The 17,960-nt window shown below is 50.5% G+C and overlaps 9 protein-coding genes and 1 non-coding gene across 10 annotated transcripts; 7 read left to right on the top strand and 3 right to left on the bottom strand.

Moving 5' to 3' along the window:
• The first annotated feature begins 75 nt into the window (after positions 1-75).
• On the top strand, positions 76-1,003 carry BJX68DRAFT_233507 (uncharacterized protein). Its single transcript, XM_071039634.1, has 2 exons — positions 76-177; positions 239-1,003. The coding sequence occupies exon 2, from the start codon at positions 307-309 to the stop codon at positions 763-765; it is 459 nt and encodes a 152-aa protein (XP_070901087.1). The 5' UTR covers positions 76-177; positions 239-306; the 3' UTR covers positions 766-1,003.
• A 163-nt stretch (positions 1,004-1,166) lies between these two features.
• alg3 (dolichyl-P-Man:Man(5)GlcNAc(2)-PP-dolichol alpha-1,3-mannosyltransferase) lies at positions 1,167-2,666 on the top strand. The gene is made up of 3 exons (XM_071049224.1): positions 1,167-1,297; positions 1,358-1,881; positions 1,933-2,666. Exons 1-3 carry the CDS (start codon positions 1,177-1,179, stop codon positions 2,527-2,529), a joined length of 1,242 nt encoding a protein of 413 aa, XP_070901086.1. The 5' UTR covers positions 1,167-1,176; the 3' UTR covers positions 2,530-2,666.
• Positions 2,657-3,117, bottom strand: BJX68DRAFT_265179 (putative eukaryotic translation initiation factor eIF1a-like protein; the record flags this gene model as incomplete). The annotated part of the gene is made up of 2 exons (XM_071045185.1): positions 2,657-2,756; positions 2,807-3,117. The coding sequence occupies 2 exons, from the start codon at positions 3,115-3,117 to the stop codon at positions 2,657-2,659; spliced, it is 411 nt and encodes a 136-aa protein (XP_070901085.1).
• A 1,300-nt stretch (positions 3,118-4,417) lies between these two features.
• Positions 4,418-8,746, top strand: pkcA (protein kinase c). The gene is made up of 9 exons (XM_071049223.1): positions 4,418-5,001; positions 5,083-5,349; positions 5,408-5,971; positions 6,030-6,425; positions 6,485-6,880; positions 6,958-7,534; positions 7,588-7,789; positions 7,848-8,253; positions 8,310-8,746. The coding sequence occupies exons 1-9, from the start codon at positions 4,596-4,598 to the stop codon at positions 8,369-8,371; spliced, it is 3,276 nt and encodes a 1,091-aa protein (XP_070901084.1). The 5' UTR covers positions 4,418-4,595; the 3' UTR covers positions 8,372-8,746.
• On the top strand, positions 8,533-9,197 carry BJX68DRAFT_46218 (uncharacterized protein). Its single transcript, XM_071049225.1, has one exon. The coding sequence runs from the start codon at positions 8,694-8,696 to the stop codon at positions 9,066-9,068; it is 375 nt and encodes a 124-aa protein (XP_070901083.1). The 5' UTR covers positions 8,533-8,693; the 3' UTR covers positions 9,069-9,197.
• Positions 9,198-9,325: 128 nt separating this feature from the next.
• BJX68DRAFT_265177 (uncharacterized protein) lies at positions 9,326-10,862 on the top strand (the record flags this gene model as incomplete). Its single annotated transcript, XM_071045184.1, has 3 exons — positions 9,326-9,596; positions 9,653-10,195; positions 10,255-10,862. The coding sequence occupies 3 exons, from the start codon at positions 9,326-9,328 to the stop codon at positions 10,860-10,862; spliced, it is 1,422 nt and encodes a 473-aa protein (XP_070901082.1).
• A 211-nt stretch (positions 10,863-11,073) lies between these two features.
• BJX68DRAFT_233500 (tubulin-specific chaperone D) lies at positions 11,074-15,032 on the top strand (the record flags this gene model as incomplete). Its single annotated transcript, XM_071039633.1, has 6 exons — positions 11,074-11,285; positions 11,348-13,850; positions 13,899-14,178; positions 14,227-14,571; positions 14,624-14,789; positions 14,837-15,032. Coding segments are annotated over exons 1-6 (3,599 nt in total), but the record flags the coding sequence as incomplete, so codon positions are not given.
• A 39-nt stretch (positions 15,033-15,071) lies between these two features.
• Positions 15,072-15,142, bottom strand: BJX68DRAFT_t63. Its single transcript has one exon. It is a non-coding gene; the product is annotated as a tRNA-Gly (tRNA).
• A 149-nt stretch (positions 15,143-15,291) lies between these two features.
• BJX68DRAFT_233499 (uncharacterized protein) lies at positions 15,292-16,499 on the top strand. The gene is made up of 4 exons (XM_071039632.1): positions 15,292-15,403; positions 15,492-15,498; positions 15,563-15,869; positions 15,960-16,499. Exons 1-4 carry the CDS (start codon positions 15,360-15,362, stop codon positions 16,358-16,360), a joined length of 759 nt encoding a protein of 252 aa, XP_070901080.1. The 5' UTR covers positions 15,292-15,359; the 3' UTR covers positions 16,361-16,499.
• Positions 16,500-17,817, bottom strand: BJX68DRAFT_233491 (H(+)-transporting V1 sector ATPase subunit D). The gene is made up of 8 exons (XM_071039631.1): positions 17,725-17,817; positions 17,549-17,661; positions 17,486-17,496; positions 17,105-17,430; positions 17,007-17,055; positions 16,949-16,958; positions 16,853-16,893; positions 16,500-16,805 (listed from the first exon to the last, which is right to left on the bottom strand). The coding sequence occupies exons 1-8, from the start codon at positions 17,737-17,739 to the stop codon at positions 16,570-16,572; spliced, it is 801 nt and encodes a 266-aa protein (XP_070901079.1). The 5' UTR covers positions 17,740-17,817; the 3' UTR covers positions 16,500-16,569.
• Positions 17,818-17,960: the final 143 nt, after the last annotated feature.

Here is a 17,960-nt window from a genome sequence, read left to right as displayed (position 1 = left end):
TAAGATTAGATCTGATCGCCAAGCTAGTTCGAACTCTCCCTTCCGCCGGCTTCATTTGCGGCTTCGTCCGGTTAGGTCCTGGGCCTGCTTGATCTCCATACTGCCATTGACTGAGCTCTGTCTCGCAGAGGAATGTCTTGACTCATTCACTTCCTATACACAACTCCACTTTGTTAACTGTAAGCGCGAGACCTTGTCGAGATTGGCGGGAGCAGTTCACTGACGGATCATGCCATACAGAGTCGAACCCCTCCAATGCCGACCTAACCCTTCAATCTTCCAACTTTCTACCTTGGACCTTATTGCATGAGCTCTACAAATATGCCTCCTCACCTTCATCCACGGTCGCGGTCGACGACTGGCCTATTCGCCGGCACGTTACTGGCCTCTCTCATGGTTGTTGGGATCCCACACGTCTTTCCTTGCCCTGCTCCGCGCCGCACATTTGCCGATTCCGAGATGACCATGACCGCCGATGGGCAACAGATTCAGAGAGTACGACGGAGGAGGCGGAAAGATGCCGAGGCAACCGCACAAGACGAGGGCATGCCTGCTAGGACACCATTGGCGAGTGAGGAGGAAGTGTCGACGTTTCTACAGTTAGAAGAGGAAGCTGCATTGCTATCGAAGCCCGGAAGAGAGTGTCCCGTTCCAAAACCGACGGGCATGCTGGGTGACCTGCTGGGCTTCTCGAAACAACCCTTTTCACAAACGTCCCAGACAGAGAGCCGACAGCCGGATGCTGAGGGGCGACGGAGTCAATGAGGAGTGTGAAGAGTGTGACAATAGTAAAGGGATCGGAGGAAACGTTGATGACTGAGCCATTGGTGCTCCCATTATTGGACCCATTGTCCCAGGCACTGGGCGTCCATCAAGCGAGCGAAGCCAGCGATATACCCCATGTACAGTTTACCACTATCTGGCTATTATTGTACCATTAGAAGGATGTGCGAGTACTTAGATAGACCATACGTATAAGCTACAACGATACTTGACATGATGATTTGATTTAATCCTGCTAACTAACTATAACTGCGCTTAAAAATCTGTTGTGACAGTCGCTGGCCGCTAATGCAGAAAAGGAGAGAGCTTATTGGTCCTTGGACCCGCCTCGGCGTAAGGCCACCTCCGCGAAGTATTGCGATGAAGCTACCTCCTACACATCAAACACCAACAATGGGGTTGAAACAGCTCATAGGTGATCTCTGCTTTGATCCAAAGCATACACGATGGATTGCGCCTCTGCTCAACGTGGGCGACGCCCTACTTTGTGTCATCATTATCTGGAAAATTCCATGTGAGCTCTCCACGCCGGCTAGACTTGACGAAGTAGACTACTAACCGCGCTTCTATGTAGACACTGAGATTGACTGGACGACGTACATGCAGCAAATCCAACTGTTCATCAATGGAGAGCGCGACTATACCTTAATCAAGGGCTCGACCGGCCCCCTCGTCTACCCCGCCGCCCATGTCTACAGCTACACGCTCCTCTACCACATCACCGATGAAGGACGCGATATCGCGTTTGGACAGATCATTTTCCTCTTTCTCTACCTCATAACTCTTACGATAGTGATGGCTTGTTACAGGCGAGTGGGGGCTCCACCGTATCTGTTCCCTTTACTTGTGCTCTCAAAACGGTTGCATAGTGTTTACATGCTGCGCCTGTTCAATGATGGTCTTGCCGCGCTTGTGATGTGGGTTTCAATATGCTTTTTTATCAATCGCAAGTGGACTGCGGGGGTTATTGCATGGTCTCTTGGATTGGGCATCAAGATGACCTTGATTCTGCTCGCGCCGGCAGTTCTAGTCTTACTTGCACTGAGCTTGAGTATTTGGCAGTGTGCCAGATTGGCAGTTTTGGCGTTGGGTATTCAGGTTTGTCGATTACAGCGCCAAACTAACTAGGGGCGATGCTGATGTGGCTAGGTTATGCTTGCAATGCCCTTCCTGCCCACAAACCCTCAAGGGTATTTCAACTGCGCTTTTGAATTTGGAAGACAGTTCATGTACAAGTGGACCGTGAACTGGAGGTTTATACCGGAAGACATATTTCTGTCGGCCGAGTGGTGGCGGACTTTGATAATCTTGCATGCGCTCATGTTGTTTGCATTTGGGCTCACAGGCTTCCTCAGGCCGGCCGGGACTAACTTGATCGTTTTTATTCGCAAGTTTTGCACAGGACAGCACCGAGGGATACCTCTCCGCCCCAACTTCATAACAACTGTGCTGTTGACATCCCTCGCGATCGGCTTGTTGTGTGCTAGGTCGCTCCATTACCAATTTTTCGCCTATCTTTGTTGGGCGACTCCATATCTCTTGTGGCGCGCTAGCTACCACCCCGCTATTGTCTGCGCCATCTGGTTGCTTCAAGAGATAGCATGGAATACCTATCCTAGCACCGACATTAGCTCTGCCATTGTCGTCCTCTCGCTTGCCGTCCAGGTATTCGGCGTACTCGCAAATAGGGCCGATGCATTCCCAACTATATCCCCGGCGCCCAGAACGAAAGAGCACGTTCAGTGATTAATGGAGTTGAGCGGATGTACCAGATGTTTCATGCTGCAGCGGCCGTTCAGGGAAAGAGAGTGGCCAGAGAATCCAACAGACCCGCGAAGGAGAGCATCAGACCCACGATGGTCAGCTTCAAGTGTCAATATCCGTCAGATTCGTCGGAAGATGGCATTTTGCCCACGTTCGATTCGTCTTCGTCGTCGGATCCCATAACGGGCTGTCTCACAAATTCTTTGGGCCTTTATCTCGTATTAGAACGTTTCTACTGATGGCCTAATCATTCACTCACCAAAAGGCCATTTTGCGCCAGGCCTTCTCATCCCGGACAATATTCACAATCTCTCCCCGAAGCTTATTGTCGCGACCCTCGAGGGCATTGGTGTCGATTACCACAAAGGAACCCCGCTTCATCCAAATAGTGGACCGGAACTTGGACGGCAATTCCACCAGTGCCGTTTCTTTCGAGGGCAATTCGATGGAGTAGATGTTGTTTCCTGTGGCCTTGATCACTCGTGCGATCTCCTGCCCCGGTGACAGCTCATCTGGAGGGAACAGTGTGTCTTCTGCTGTTGCAAGCACTTTACGTCGTGGAGGCGGCATTGCGGCGTGTAAAATGTCAAGAGGGGTCAGGAGCGTGTATTGGTCCTCGGGGCGTTAAAGTACTGGGTCTCTTAACGAAAGCTGCTAAGCGTTTATTCAGTGTGAATGATAATGGTTCTGCTGCTTTTCCTCGCTGTCTCGAGATATTTGCGATCACGTGTGCCCTAGTACGGATGCAGTTTGTGGACTCTGCGACCCGTTTCCCCTCCCAAAACTTTTGGAGAACCATCCCATACTTTCGGCCGTCGCATTGACTTTTCTTCTCCCTAGTCACTTACTCCAGCAGATGTTGCTGGATAAGAAAGGCAGAATACAACGTATGATGATTACTTTTGTGCTGCAAAGCATCTGTCAGCACCCAAATAGGCCAGGATTCTTCCCAGCAGGATTTTAGAGATGTGCACAGCCCACACATGACCCTTGGATGCCTTTTTCAAATTCCCAAGAACGCTAGTATAGAGTAAGGGGGCAGCGATGCCGAGTGTACGCCTTGACTTCCGAGCAATCCAGCATGATCAAGTAGGTTTGGCTGTTTCAATGCTTGGGAACTGTCAACGGGCGCTGTCAAGCATGTTCGAGGCCCAATGGATGAGGGGTGCTTGAGCGGTCTCACGATCCTTCACTGTTCGATGTCCACCGTCGGCACCGGGAGCTCTCTGCGCAGGAAATCAAGACGACATGGTCTGTGACGAATACTTCCCGGGTCAAAACAGACTCAAGAATCCAGCTACTGCGCAAAATTGCTTTTGGCTCTGGCCGAATTGTTGGGTCAAGATCCGTCGATCCGGTAGTAACTACGTAGTGGTGCCAGTCGCCATTCGATGAGATCTGGATGTGTATGAAGCCTGAAGGATTCACTGCCTGTATTGATTTACAAGCTCCAAGAAAACTTATCGAGGCTTACATGCATACAGTCAGAGTATCTACTAGTATTATAGGTACATTCTGCGTACGTTGCCTAACTCTGTGGTGGGCGGAAGTCTGGATTCTCCCCAAAGCCCTGCTTCGTCTCTTTCTTACCACCTTCTCTTTCTCTTCAACTCTCCCTCTCGCACAGCCCCTTACGAGCGACTCTGTGATCTGTGGATATTTATTGGTCTTGCCACGAGTATCAGGCCTCATTTCGTCATCGACTCATGGGGGTTGTCTCACATGTGTCAAGGATCTGAAGAGCTGGCCTGAGGGTTATCGAGCGTTATTATTGAGCCCCTCCCTCGTCTGCCCTGGAACTGTCAACAAAAGCCCCGCGACCAGCTTTCTTCTGCCTCGCCCTCGCAACTCCACACGCCCTCCCCCTCAAATCCCGCCCAATCTGCCTTGTGCCTACCGTATTGACCTCACCTAACCTAATCTTTCCACCGTCTCCTTTTGTTTATTTTTTTTATTCTCTCCTGTACTACCGCCTCCCCCTCCCCGACCGATTCCCCCGTGCCACCACCCTCGAGCTCGTTCCCTAGGTTAGCCAGACCTCATTCATCATGGAAGGGGACGATCTTATCGCCTCGGTCTTCCGCAAGATCGAGCGGGAAAAAGCCCTCATCGCCGCGGCGACGAATATGCGACAGTCGACGGATAATCCCCTAGTCCAACAAAGAGTCGACGCCAACATCCGGGATGGTCGGAAGAATATCGCTTATCTGGAGGAGAAGATGAAGGAGCTACAGCTACGTCAAATGGAGCGAGACAGCGGCTCACCTACCGATAAACGCCTCCCGCCAAATCCTGCTGACGGTCCAGCTCCTCCGCCAAAGGATTTTGGTGCATATGGCGACTCTGCACAGTACCCGCAACCTGGGGGCGGCTCGATGCCGTCGGGTGCTCCATTCAAAGACCCCAGACCATTTGCGCCGGTGCCTAAGGCTCGCCCGAATTATACAAAGCTTGGTGAGTCTGCTGCGCTTAAGACATTACATACTCGGTATCTAGAAGTTGAACACGAAACTAACGCCATAATGCGAATCCTAGACTTGATCAAATATGATACTCAATATCTCGGACCGAAGATCCAGCTCATGTTATCACAGCTCGAGTTTAAGCTGAGTGTAGAAAAGCAGTACAAAGCGGGTATCGAGAAGATGGTTCGTCTTTACCAGGACGAAGGCGACAGAAAGAGCCGTCAAGACGCCGAGAATCGACGCATTGAGAGCAACCAGAAGATCCAGCTTCTGAAACAAGCTCTCAAAAGATACGAAGATCTTCACGTTGATATCGAATCGTCAGACGCTCCTGATGGTACAGTTATCCGCCAGTTTCTCGACTAGAATCCGGTAACTAACACTCATTATTGCAGATGAGAGTCTAAGCACCCCGAATTTGCGCAAGCCGTTGACCGGTCTTTTGACAATGCGGATCCAAGCCGTTCAAGACGTTGATCATGCCACTAGCTCAAGATTTTCTAGAGGTCCAGAGACGAGTGTTATCGTCAAAGTTGAAGATACCATAAAGGCTAGGACAAGGGCGACTAGGTCCGACAGGTGGCAGGATGAGACATTCAACCTTGATATCGACAAGGCAAACGAAGTCGAGCTCACTGTTTACGATAAGGCTGGTGATAGGCCGGTACCAATTGGTATGCTGTGGCTGCGTATCTCCGACATCGCCGAGGAAATGCGCCGAAAGAAAATCGAAACCGAGATCAATACTTCGGGTTGGGTTTCTGCAGACAAGATGGAACGCCCAGGTGGTCCTGGGCGTATGGATCCTGCGGGCCCTGTTGGTTCATCTCAAGGTGCTGGGGGATACAGCAATCCTTCGGCGCCGCAGGGCCAGATGGGCCCTGGTGGTGGCCCGTTGACGATTGACGCTTGGTTTGCCTTAGAGCCAGTGGGCAGGATTCATTTGTCGATGAGCTTCGGTGAGCGGCACCTCTATTCGTGCTACTTGTATAATGTACTGACACAGTTACTTTCAAGCCAAACAACTGAAAGACAAGAGACCATTCGACATTGGTCTCAACCGCCAGGGTGCAGTTCGCCAGAGAAAGGAAGAAATTCACGAGAAGCAAGGCCACAAATTCGTCACGCAGCAATTCTACAACATTATGCGTTGTGCTCTGTGCGGCGAGTTCTTGAAATACGCTGCTGGGATGCAATGCGCTGATTGCAAATACACTTGCCATCGCAAATGCTATCCGAAAGTCGTCACGAAGTGTATCAGCAAAGCGAATTACGAGACGGATCCCGACGAGGAAAAGATCAATCATCGCATTCCGCATCGTTTCGAGGAGTTTACCAATATTTCCGCCAACTGGTGTTGCCATTGCGGGTATCTGCTTCCTTTCGGACGGAAAAATGCCAAGCGCTGTTCAGGTATGGATTCGTCAAAACCTTCCTATAAAGACCGTCTAACACGAAACTCCCTTCTGTAGAGTGTGGCCTTACCTGCCATTCTCATTGCACGCATTTGGTGCCAGACTTCTGCGGCATGTCCATGGAAGCTGCAAACCAAATCCTCGAAACGATTATACGGGCAAAGAACCATAACAAGTCTCCCTCCGTCAGCTCGGGCCTGAGTGGGAAAACGCTTCGGCCTGCTGGTGCACCTCAAGATACCGCACATGCGTACCCAAAGCCTTTGGACACCTCATCATATGGGGCTCAACGGCCGCCCTCTGCCGACGCTTTGAGTGCCGCGACAACCTCGTATGCTCCCCCACAGTCACCTACTTCCCAGCGCCAACCGCTACCACCACGAACCTCATCATCAAGTCCTGCCGCTACCGCCGCCGCCGTAGCGACTGGGCTACGTCCTCAGCAGATGCCTGGTAAGTTTAAGTACTTGAATTCGAGCCTTCCTGGTTATCCAAAGTTGAGCGGAAACTGACTTGAGACCAATCATTAGATGCAGGTCGACCTAACCAGCCCCCTCCTCATGCGCATTACGATCCTGCGGCGTATGCTTCCTATCAGCAACAACCCATCCAGCCGGCCTATCAGACTGGCCCACCGGCGCAGAAGCCTAATGCGCCAGCACCTTACGGTATGCACCCGCCGCCACAGCATCAACAACAGCAGCAATCGATGCAGGTCATGCAACAGCAGCAGCAACAAGTTGCAGCAAAGGACGAAATTCCTCAGCAATCAAAGATCCGGATCGGGCTCGATCATTTCAACTTCCTTGCTGTTCTCGGAAAGGGTAACTTTGGTAAGGTCATGCTGGCAGAGACCAAATCAACCAAGAAACTCTATGCCATCAAGGTGCTGAAGAAGGAATTCATCATTGAGAACGATGAAGTTGAGAGCACGAAGTCAGAGAAGCGCGTCTTCTTGATCGCCAACAAAGAACGCCACCCATTCCTTCTCAATTTGCACGCCTGTTTCCAAACCGAAACCCGAGTATATTTCGTCATGGAGTATATCAGTGGCGGTGATCTGATGCTTCATATTCAGCGAGGCCAGTTCGGCCTTAAGAGAGCGCAGTATGGTTCCCCACAAAACGCTGTCAACATGATATAATTAACGCATTTTGCAGATTCTATGCCGCTGAAGTACTGCTAGCTCTCAAATACTTCCACGAAAATGGTGTTATTTACCGTGATCTAAAGCTCGACAACATTCTACTCACTCTAGATGGTCACATTAAGATTGGTGATTACGGTCTTTGCAAGGAGAACATGTGGTACGGATCTACCACAAGCACCTTCTGTGGTACTCCAGAGTTCATGGCGCCTGAAGTATGATATCCTCATCTTCGCTTCTTCCTGGTGTATCTTATATTGACTGCTCCTACAGATTCTTCTGGATAAGAAATATGGCCGCGCAGTTGATTGGTGGGCTTTCGGTGTGCTTATCTACCAGATGCTACTCCAACAATCTCCATTCCGTGGTGAAGATGAGGATGAAATTTACGATGCTATTCTTGCAGATGAGCCTCTGTACCCGATCCACATGCCGCGCGACTCGGTTTCCATTCTCCAGAAGCTGTTGACACGCGAGCCTGAATTGCGATTGGGTTCCGGGCCCACAGATGCGCAAGAGGTTATGTCTCACGCATTCTTCCGAAGCGTAAACTGGGATGACATTTACCACAAGCGGGTTCCACCACCATTTATGCCGAAAATCGACAGTCCGACAGATACTAGCAACTTCGACCAGGAGTTCACGAGCGTTACTCCTGTTCTGACTCCCGTGCAATCTGGTATGTATACACTTGTTACTTGCTTTGCTACTCATACTAAATTCTTTCGTCTGTAGTTCTCTCCCAGGCTATGCAGGAAGAGTTCCGCGGGTTCTCTTACACAGCGGACTTTGCCTAGTTCACAGTTCTCCGGCCTCGAAATATGCGTGATTGGATTTATGCCATCTTCCTGCTTCTTGGTCTTCGACGGTTGTCTTCTGTACTTTTTCACCGGAATCATAGTCATTGCACATACATACCCATAAGAGTTTTGAGAGCCGAAGTGAATACTTTTGGGGGCGCAAATTGGGGAAAGCTGGTGGGGGGTTGTACTTTGTTGTTGTTCTTAGGTACGCGTGCTATGTCCTTGTGGTGGTTTGCTCAATTTGGCCGTTCAAGGAATGCAATTTGTCTTTCTGTCAAGTTATTTTATACTCCATCTAATAATGCTGTATGACTGAATGGATGCAAAATTGTTGGTTTTTCACTTGTCAAGCTTCGGATGTGCCGGCCTATGCAAATCTACCTACATACGTCGGGAAGTCGGACGCTTCTTTCATCTTGAGTCCTCGGTTTCCCTCCAATCTTCTTCAGTAACACCGCGCTCGAAAAGCTCCTTCCCCTGTTTCGCCATCTGTCTCTTTGTTCAAGTTCTACCTTTCAATATGTCAATTACAGTGTTATGTCCCACGCTTCAAAGGGAAACTCGCCGTCTGGGCACTTCCTTCCACGATCACCCAATCTTTCCAACTGCACCTCCTTTGTCCTCAGGTTCTCTTTCTTTCACCACCACAAGAAAGAGGGCCAGCCAGTGGCATCGGCAGACCACATACTAAAATAGTACCTTTGTTCTCTCAAGAACAAAGGCACGGTAGGTTTCATAACTGTCATATGCCCTTCTCCCGCCCGTGCCTCGTCTTCAAGAAACATTTCGACTTTCCATCAACTTGAACCAGACAATCTTCTTGCCCATTGTGTATACATCTACAAACCGACTTATTGAAGCACTTCTACTAGGATTTGAACGACCTCGCGGTAGCTCATTCCGCGGTTGGCCAAGAACCCTAACACCAACACCAACATCCGCTACAAGATGAAGTTTGAACCACCTTCATACTTTAGTAGTGACGACGACGACTCAATCATGAGTTTGGAGAATAAGTCCCACTTAGGGCCCAAGGCCAAGTCTGGAGGAATCCTCCCAGATGATGATTATCAACCAAACGATGATGATTCTGTATATGTGAGCAAGCCTAAGCCAAAGGCTTCTCCGCTGAAGAGGAAGCTCGAGCCAGTGATTACGAAACCTCAACCAGCGAGCCCTGCAACTTATGCCGCCTCTGGGCTCAAGAAGCTCAAACTAGGTATGACTTTCGGGTTCAGAGTTTCTGCAATACAACTAACAGAGCCCGTCTTATAGCCAACAAACCTACTTCGCCCAAAGCGCAACCAGGTGCTCCGATTGCAGCGCCTGCTGTCACAAAGCCTGTCCAGAAGGAAACTCCGACGGTCACAGTCACAAAAGCCACAGCCGCAACTTACAACGACCGTTTCGCATCGTCTAGCGATGAGAGTTCCCCGTCGCCGACTTCTCGGAGAATGCGCAAAAAAGATGTGCGAGATGACGACCGGAATTACGTTGCCTCAAACAGCGACGACGAAGATGGGGAGAATGCGGCCGACGAGGCATACCATATTCCCGGAGCCGAAAGAGCAACGGTGATGTTTGACTTCGATCGTGAGCGAGAGAGGAGAATGGCAGGTGCAGTCAAGCTTCCCAAGAACCTGTACACCCAGAAGGAGAAATCTCTCTTCTTGCAACTCGCCATGCGTGGATTCGAGCCTCTTGCCCCGAAGCACTGGCAGTTTGACTTTCCCACCCTACCCGATTCTTTATTCCCAGAGCCAGGGAAGGAGAGGGCAGAGCCAATCATCAAGATATCCAGAAGTACTACTTTTCATGGTAAGCCTCAGCCTTACTTGACACAGTTCACTCCGCTCCTGTACTAATTCTATGTGCAGCGATTAAATCACTGGCGAATTTATTTTCCCTCAGTGGGCGTGTGAGAGACTGCAGTATCGTTGAAAAACGACCCGAACGCTTGATCAAAGACACCATCAAGAGATATATCCGTTGGGCGTTGTACGATGCGAACCTTGAAATTGGCCCTGGGTCGCTACCAGTACATGTCGTACATGCCCAGGGAAAGAATGAGTCTATTTTGCATGCCTTAGAGCGAGTCAACAACAGCCTACAGCGACTAGCCTTACGACTCCAGAAGGCACTGAACGAGGCGTTCACCATGATCGAAAAGCCTAAGAAAGACGAGCCTGCTAACCCCAAGACGATCTCAAAGAAGGAATTGCCTTTACTCGTTGGGTTCATCATTTGCGGTCCTGTTGTCGCTATAATGACATTTGACCTGGATCTCTTGAAACGTGCTCAGCCTGCTGATGGCAAATTCATCTCGCAGTTTGACCTTGCCGAGCGAGGTCAAGATGTCTGGAACTCCCTCTCAATGACGATCGCCGTTATGCACATTCGAAACACAATGGTTCGACTCTCGAAAAAGGGTTACGGGGGTTACGTGAACACTGCGAAGCGCGGTGCGGTAGACAAGGATCTTTAGGCCGCCGGCGGCTTTTCAGGTACATGTATATTTTGCTATTGTTAATAAACTTTGTTTCTTTGGTCCTCCTTGGTTTGTTCCGTAGAAATTTACCTGCATTTCGAGCATATCTGTTGAATAGAAAGCCTTAATAGATCAAGATACGTCACGTGATAGTATTTCAAGATTGGCGAAAACCCCCGCTGCTTGTATTCATTCGCTGACTGGATACGGTTTGTGGGTTTTCCCGGAAAGGTGCTCAGCTGCAGTATGGACGCAGTCGATGATCGCGAAATCAAGCTCCAGCGGGCTTCAGGAGACCTCGTCAAAGAGTTCCTGGAGAAATTGCCTTCGCTACTTTGGAAGCCACCAGCCAGCCCGGAAGGTGCCCGAGTCCCGCGGCGATGGACCTTGGCCTCGAAAACTGAAAGGCTCGTCAATCTTGTGGGTTGTGATATTTCTTCAGTGGCTATCGTGTTGAAAACACCGCTAACCGCGACATACAGCTGGAACCGTTTCAGGAGTGGCCGCAGTTGCTCGATCCACACCTGCAATCGCTTTTGCCCACGCTTGTTGATGCTTTTTTAGCATACTTGCTAGCCCATCGAAACAAGTATGCTAGCAAAATATCTAGTCAGGAGCACAAGGCTCTTTATCCCCTGCCGAGGGCTGTTTGCAGGCTGCTGTACACCTTCTGTAAGGTTAGAGGGGTCAAAGTTATCAGCAGGTTTTTGAACAATGAACCTAAGTACCTTGACCCTATGCTGCGGGCATTTATTGAGTGGGATACAGCTCAGCCAGATCATTCTCAGGATCACGCTGCAGACATATCAAAGCGATTGATCTGGGAGGAGCGTTATGTGATGCTCATTTGGCTGTCGCACTTGTTGCTGGCGCCGTTTGATCTGTCTTCTCTGTCATCAGACGACATACCCATACCTCACGAGGGTATTGGGCCACTTGAGTTACTGTCGCCGCAGACGCCCGCGGTAGCGAGATCCCTGCTTTCGGTGGCACTGACATATGTCAATGTCGCAGGAAAGGAGCGTGAAGCCGCAACAATGCTTCTTGCACGACTTGCCCTGCGCCGGGATATGCAGGCTCTAGGGATTTTGAAGATCCTGACTGACTGGGCTTTTGCAGTTATCCACCCTCCTGCTGGCACTGAACCTTCTGCCGCTTATGGGTACATCGGAATACTCTCGTTCCTTGCCCGTTTGGCTGCATCTGGTCAAGCTGAGGACTTTTCCCCTCTTATAATTCCTGCTTTCAAGCAGACTATGCGTCTCTTTCAACATGCCACACCAGTATCTCGGGTGATCTTGTCATCTGCTCTGGCTCGAAAGACTATCATAAAGTTCCTTCGATCCCTCACTGTAATGACTTTGTCCCTCAGCGAGAAAAGCAACAGTGTACTCTCGGAAGATCATATCTCTTACATATTAGAGGAGGCAATCGATCATTTCTTGACGGCTCTTGCGGACAAGGACACGCCTGTACGATTCGCCGCGAGTAAAGCGCTGAGCATTGTCACCTTGAAGCTGAATCCAGACATGGGTAGTGAGGTCATTGAGGCAGTCACTGGCTCTTTGGAGGACAATATTCTATTCGAGAAGAGGGATGGCACGATTATCACGCCAGCCGAGGCAAGGCGGATTGGAACAGGCACGCTGAAACGAAACCTTAGTGCAGTTGACGCGCAACGGTGGCAAGGCTTGATCCTTACCCTCGGCCACCTCTTGTTTCGCCGTGCTCCTCCGACTCATCAGTTACCCAATGTACTGCAGCCACTTGTTTCCGGGCTAGATTTCGAACAGAGATCTTCTACGGGGAGTTCCGTCGGTACTGGTGTTCGAGATGCCGCATGCTTTGGTATATGGGCGTTGTCGCGCAAGTATACGACCAAGGAGCTGCTCGCAATAAATGGACAAGCCATCAACACCTCGACAAATCAGCCCGAGACTAGCATCCTTCAAATGCTCGCCATTGAGCTAGTTTGTGCGGCCTGCGTTGATCCGTCAGGAAATATTCGGAGAGGCTCCTCTGCCGCACTGCAAGAGCTTATTGGTCGTCACCCTAATACCATTGTTGAGGGGATACCTCTCGTACAGGTGGTAGACTACCATGCTGTAGCACGGCGGTCAAGGGCAATGATTGAGGTCGCAAAGGCTACGGCTGATTTGAGCACTCAATACTGGGAACCTCTGGTCGAGTCGCTGATGCAATGGAGAGGCATTGGTTCTTCGGATCGGGAATCGAGGAGACATGCGGCAACAGCACTTGGGGTTCTGAGTACGCAAAAAGGGTGCAACACTGTGCGTATGGTACTAAACAAACTACACAACAAACTTCACAGCATCCCTCGCAGCGATGTCGAGACGAGGCATGGGTGCCTTCTTGCAATGTCTGCCGTTATCGATGCGTTTATCGCTTTGAGACCTTCCGAAAGCGATGCCAGTGATGACGCACGCAGTGTTGGCCAACAGATAGCTGATTTTTGGGACATCTTCGGCTTACCCATTGGGCCGAGTAAGGACGATTTGACGCTACAGGCCTCCCGCCCAGAACTCACGGCTGAAGCATCATCATGCCTTATATTCTCCCTGTCTCAGTCCTTCTCTTGTGTCCGAGAGCTCCGAGGTTCCTTGCCGTCGCACACGTTACTTGGCCATGCTTGCAAGACTCTTCTGCTCTGCCTTTCTAGGAGCGACGATATCTCTATAGAGTCCTCATCAAAGGCAATCTCACAGCTCTGGCCCTTACTGCCGTCCTCAAAGCAGGAAGAGATTATACAGGGTTGGTTTACGCACCTTCGAACGACTCGAAACTTGCCCACGGGCCGAGGTCATATTTCAGTTCTGGGCTCCATTTTCAGCAAACTTGATGTTGGCGATGGTTCTCGGCAAGCCATTGTTGAGGAACTTGTACGGTGTGCTGAGAAAGAAGAGCTAATTGAGAAAAGAGTTGCCGCTGTCAAGAGCTTGACAACCGGTGTTCTGCAGCATATCGGTCTGTACATGCGTCAAGTCTTCGGGTAACAGAACTGACCAAGTGTAGATGTGACCGACGATATCGCAAATAGTCTCATCGGCTTCCTGAACGACTATACAACAGACAGGCGCGGTGATATCGGATCACTGGTTCGATTAGAGGGTATCCAGGCAGCTAGAGTCGTCATTCAGATGGAGGCGGGCGTCGCAAGCCAGTCCTATATCAAGAACATAGTCGGCTGTCTCTGTCGCCTTGCAGCTGAAAAGCTGGACAAGGTCCGTCTCGAGGCCTGGCTTTGCCTCCAAATATTCTGGGAATCTGCCCACGACTTCCCACCGTTGCAGAGGTATGAATTTCAATGTCCTGCTAGCAGAATTTATACTGACTATTGTAGACCCTATGAGCACTTTAGCCAAGTATCTTCCCCCGATTACTTTCTGCAACTGCTTGAACTTCAGGCAGTTGACTGGTTACGTCTTCCGTTGTTACAGGGCCTTGCTACCTCTGCTGTTGCTGGGTCTGAAGGACTGATTCGATCGGCCCGTTCAGCTTTGGTGCAGAACATAAACACCCTTGCAGCAGAACAGCGGTCCGAAACAGTGAATTCGATTCTCCAAGACTTCCAGTTAATTCTGAACGAGAAGCTTCCAGATGATCGGTATGCTATACCAATCTTAGAGCTATCGGCCTTTTTGTTAGATGGATATATCGCCTCGGCACCTGGATTCTGGGATCCAAGGTTAGTTTCTCAGGCCAGGTTTCATGATAAGTATTGTACTGATCTTGTGCAGTCTAAGAAAGTGGTTTGTCGCTATCCAGAGGGCGCATTTCAAGACGGCGAATATTGCCAGGCTTGAAGCGGCTATACGGGCCTATGCACCTCTCTCGAGACTGGAGCAAGTACAGGCTGACGTGCTGAAGAAGCTGACGGGGTTGTTGCTGCATCCATTTCCAAGAGTACGTACTGGCTCCCAAACATATATATTGTCGCTAACTCGGAGTAGGTTCGCGCTGCAACAGCAGAGTATTTGTTCATGGAAACGGAACTTGATGTGGTGAAGCTAGAGGATTGGACTAGGCAGCCGAAGGAACTGAAGGACAAGGTTGAGGAGGTTAGGGGGTTATTAGCTTGTAAATGATTGCATAGCGGTTAGTAAAAAAGAGACAGCAGCCCTGAAGTTGCAATATTGACACAAATATGGATGATGATAAAAGCAAAAAGACAAAAAGAAATCCGAATGCATCATCCGTGAATCGAACACGGGCCTCGTCGATGGCAACGACGAATTCTACCACTAGACCAATGATGCCAGTTGATACAATTGTGGGCAAAATACTGGATTATGGAGCTCATCAAAATTATTCCTTTAGCTTCCTTCCTATCAAGCTACCTTAATCACCTGACCCCGGAGCCCGCTGCTAAAGCGGCGAACGATTTACTGAGGCCGACGGCAATAATATAACACGCCGAACAATTGAAAGCACGATAATTTGGCCTGCGACGACACGCCTTATCCCGTAGCAAAGATGGCCACCGTTCCTGTTCCTACGAGTATCCCTCCCAATGCCACGTGAGCTCCCATCCCCGTCATCAAACCTCACCGGAGAAACAATAATAGCTTCATTTATGCAGACAAGCTAACACCGTTACCAATGTAGAGTCTACGTATGTCCACTCCCAAGCCTCCATCTTTTCTCTTCGAAGCAAGTCCGATCTCACACCCCACTAGGTCCGCAACCTTGAAGAACGTATCAAGCCGGACGAGCTCAAAGAAGCCCTCTCCGAGATCTTCTCCGAATACGGCAACATCCTCGAAATCGTTGCGAAGACGAATCTTCGCGCAAAAGGACAGGCATTTATCGTCTTTGATGACGTCGAGTCTGCGACCCGCGCCATTGATGAGATCAACGGCTTCGACCTTTTCGATAAGCCCATGGTCCTTGACTATGCGAAGACAAGGAGCGATGCGACGGTCCTGAGAGAAGGCGGGGAGGATGAGCTCGAGGCGCATAAGAGGAGAAGATTGGCGGAAAAAGGTACGTGTCTCCTATTCCTACCGTGATCTTCTATTTGCGGAAGTCCAAGGGAGGAGAGAGGAGATTGCTAATAATCACACCCGCGATCAGAACGTCGACAAGCCCACGAAGCCCTCGAAGCCCAGAAGAAGCTCAAGCGTCCACCCGGCGGCGCTCCCGAGGCCCCCGGTCGCCCAGCAAAGACAGCCAAGGGGGCAGGCCTCAAGCCTACGTCCGGCGCCGCGGCAGCCGTCATTCCCGACGAGTACCTACCACCAAACAAGATTCTGTTCCTGCGGGACCTCCCCGATACGGCGGACCAGGATCAACTAACCGCTATGTTTGGGCGCTTCGAGGGGTTCCGCGAGGTCAGACTTGTGCCTGGGCGAAAGGGGATTGCGTTCGTGGAGTACGAGAGCGAGTCCGGAGCTATCAGCGCGAAGGAGGCGACGTCAGGGATGGCAATGGGACCCGAGGGGAAGGCGATCCGGGTTACGTACCAAAGGCAGTGAGGTGGTTGTGCTTTTCTCTTGCTTGTTTTGGGCGTTGGGGCTGGGTTTTGTTGAGCCGTTTTACTGTATCACGACTAAGGGACACCGCGATATTCTAGCATAGCCGTAGGCTGTAAGGAAATGAAAAGGCATGGTTATATGGTGAAAGGAACATTTATATGCTAATGGGAATGAAGACTACATACAAGGTCGACGAGGGAATAAACAAGTTAGAAAATGATGTCCGCGTCTTCTTGCTCCCCTAGGACGTCCGGCGCATCTGGGGTTTCCTTCTCCTTCTCCTTCTCCGGCTCCTCACCCGCGGTTAGCCGTTTCTGAGCCTCTCTCTCGCGTTGAGCTTGAATCTCGGCATCCGCCGCGGCGTTGTCACGCTGCTTCTTGCCTGAGACTTTCTTAAGTCGGTAGAACTCTTCTCTGTCGAGTTCGTCGAGCTCGGAGTTGATGTCTAGGATGATTAGTGAAGTATGAACTGGGGGTGCAGAAAAGACGAACATTTGATTGTGTTTTCTGTTCGAGGAATGATGACGTGCTCACTGAGTTGGCGGGTTAGTTGTCTGATATATATAGGCGTATGACGTGTGGCCTCACATTGCATTCACTGCCAGAAGTTAGCATGTACGGAGCAATTGGCGGGCTGGTAACGTACCTCTTCGGTTGACAACCTTGATGACTTCGTCTAGAATTACAAAGGCAGTCTTCCACACAGTCAGCAAGCAGCATACAGTGCGTCGATGATGCCCGTACCTGGAGACTTGCGAGTTCTACCAACGTCTCTACCGCCCGAGCATACGTCTCGCGACACCGCTGCACTTGTTGACCACCCTTTCCGAGACCAGTGAGACCAAAGTCATTGATCGAATCTTCTGTATAGCTCTCGAAGTGAGGTAAAAGGACACCAGAAACGTTCTCCTGCTTGGCTCGCACTCGAAACCGGGCTTGTTTCGCGGACTCTTGGACCTGGTAACCGATGTCACCACCAACAGCGTATGTCACTTCTGCGAGCGAGAATGCAGCAATTTGCATGACCCGTCCCATCTTCTGCTTGGCCTCATCGATCCGCCGTGTAATCTCTAGGTCCGGGGTTAGTTGCATGCGATGCAGGGGTCGGTCTCTGGATATGCATACCGCGGAAACGTCTACAGATACCATTAGTACTAATCAGTAATAACTGCGACGGGTGAGACATACTTTGTCAAAGCTTCACTCTTTCTCTTCAACAAACTATGACCAGTCTCCGCACCTTTCAGTTTACTCTTCATCAGCCCAAGCGACTGGCGGGTCGGGAAGACCGCCTCACGGCCCTGTTTAGAACAAGATTAATAGCTATTCCATCGGGCCAGAATGAATATAGCATGAGAACTCACCACTGCCCCGGACATTGTCAAAGATTCCAGAAACGACGTTCAACTGGAGGCTCAAGCCACGATAGTCGAACAAAGGCGGAGAGCAACGCCGACATGGCCGATAACATCACTGCGAACAGAGCCGGAAGCTTGGACCACTCGTGGCCGCCGCCCGCATGACAAGCCTCACGTGATTGCGACTGCCAACTTCGTCGCCGAAGCGCTTCATGGTTTCAACCCGACGCGACGAGAAAGCC

This window comes from Aspergillus pseudodeflectus, assembly GCF_044049435.1.
Source record: "Aspergillus pseudodeflectus strain CBS 756.74 chromosome Unknown BJX68scaffold_13, whole genome shotgun sequence".
Lineage (NCBI taxonomy): Eukaryota > Fungi > Ascomycota > Eurotiomycetes > Eurotiales > Aspergillaceae > Aspergillus > Aspergillus pseudodeflectus.
This window is presented reverse-complemented; position numbering and strand designations above follow the sequence as displayed.

Coding starts and splice junctions, on each gene's coding strand:
- BJX68DRAFT_46218 (XM_071049225.1), top strand. CDS start 8,694: ATGGATGCAAAATTGTTGGTTTTTCACTTGTCAAGCTTCGGATGTGCC.
- BJX68DRAFT_233507 (XM_071039634.1), top strand. CDS start 307: ATGAGCTCTACAAATATGCCTCCTCACCTTCATCCACGGTCGCGGTCG.
- alg3 (XM_071049224.1), top strand. CDS start 1,177: ATGGGGTTGAAACAGCTCATAGGTGATCTCTGCTTTGATCCAAAGCAT. Junction 1,298..1,357: donor CATTATCTGGAAAATTCCAT/GTGAGCTCTCCA, acceptor GCTTCTATGTAG/ACACTGAGATTGACTGGACG. Junction 1,882..1,932: donor TTTTGGCGTTGGGTATTCAG/GTTTGTCGATTA, acceptor TGATGTGGCTAG/GTTATGCTTGCAATGCCCTT.
- BJX68DRAFT_233499 (XM_071039632.1), top strand. CDS start 15,360: ATGGCCACCGTTCCTGTTCCTACGAGTATCCCTCCCAATGCCAC. Junction 15,870..15,959: donor GAGAAGATTGGCGGAAAAAG/GTACGTGTCTCC, acceptor ACCCGCGATCAG/AACGTCGACAAGCCCACGAA.
- BJX68DRAFT_233491 (XM_071039631.1), bottom strand. Junction 17,056..17,104: donor TAGAACTCGCAAGTCTCCAG/GTACGGGCATCA, acceptor ACTGTGTGGAAG/ACTGCCTTTGTAATTCTAGA. Junction 16,806..16,852: donor AACAGAAAACACAATCAAAT/GTTCGTCTTTTC, acceptor TAATCATCCTAG/ACATCAACTCCGAGCTCGAC.
- pkcA (XM_071049223.1), top strand. CDS start 4,596: ATGGAAGGGGACGATCTTATCGCCTCGGTCTTCCGCAAGATCGAGCGG. Junction 5,350..5,407: donor ATCGTCAGACGCTCCTGATG/GTACAGTTATCC, acceptor TCATTATTGCAG/ATGAGAGTCTAAGCACCCCG. Junction 6,426..6,484: donor AAATGCCAAGCGCTGTTCAG/GTATGGATTCGT, acceptor TCCCTTCTGTAG/AGTGTGGCCTTACCTGCCAT.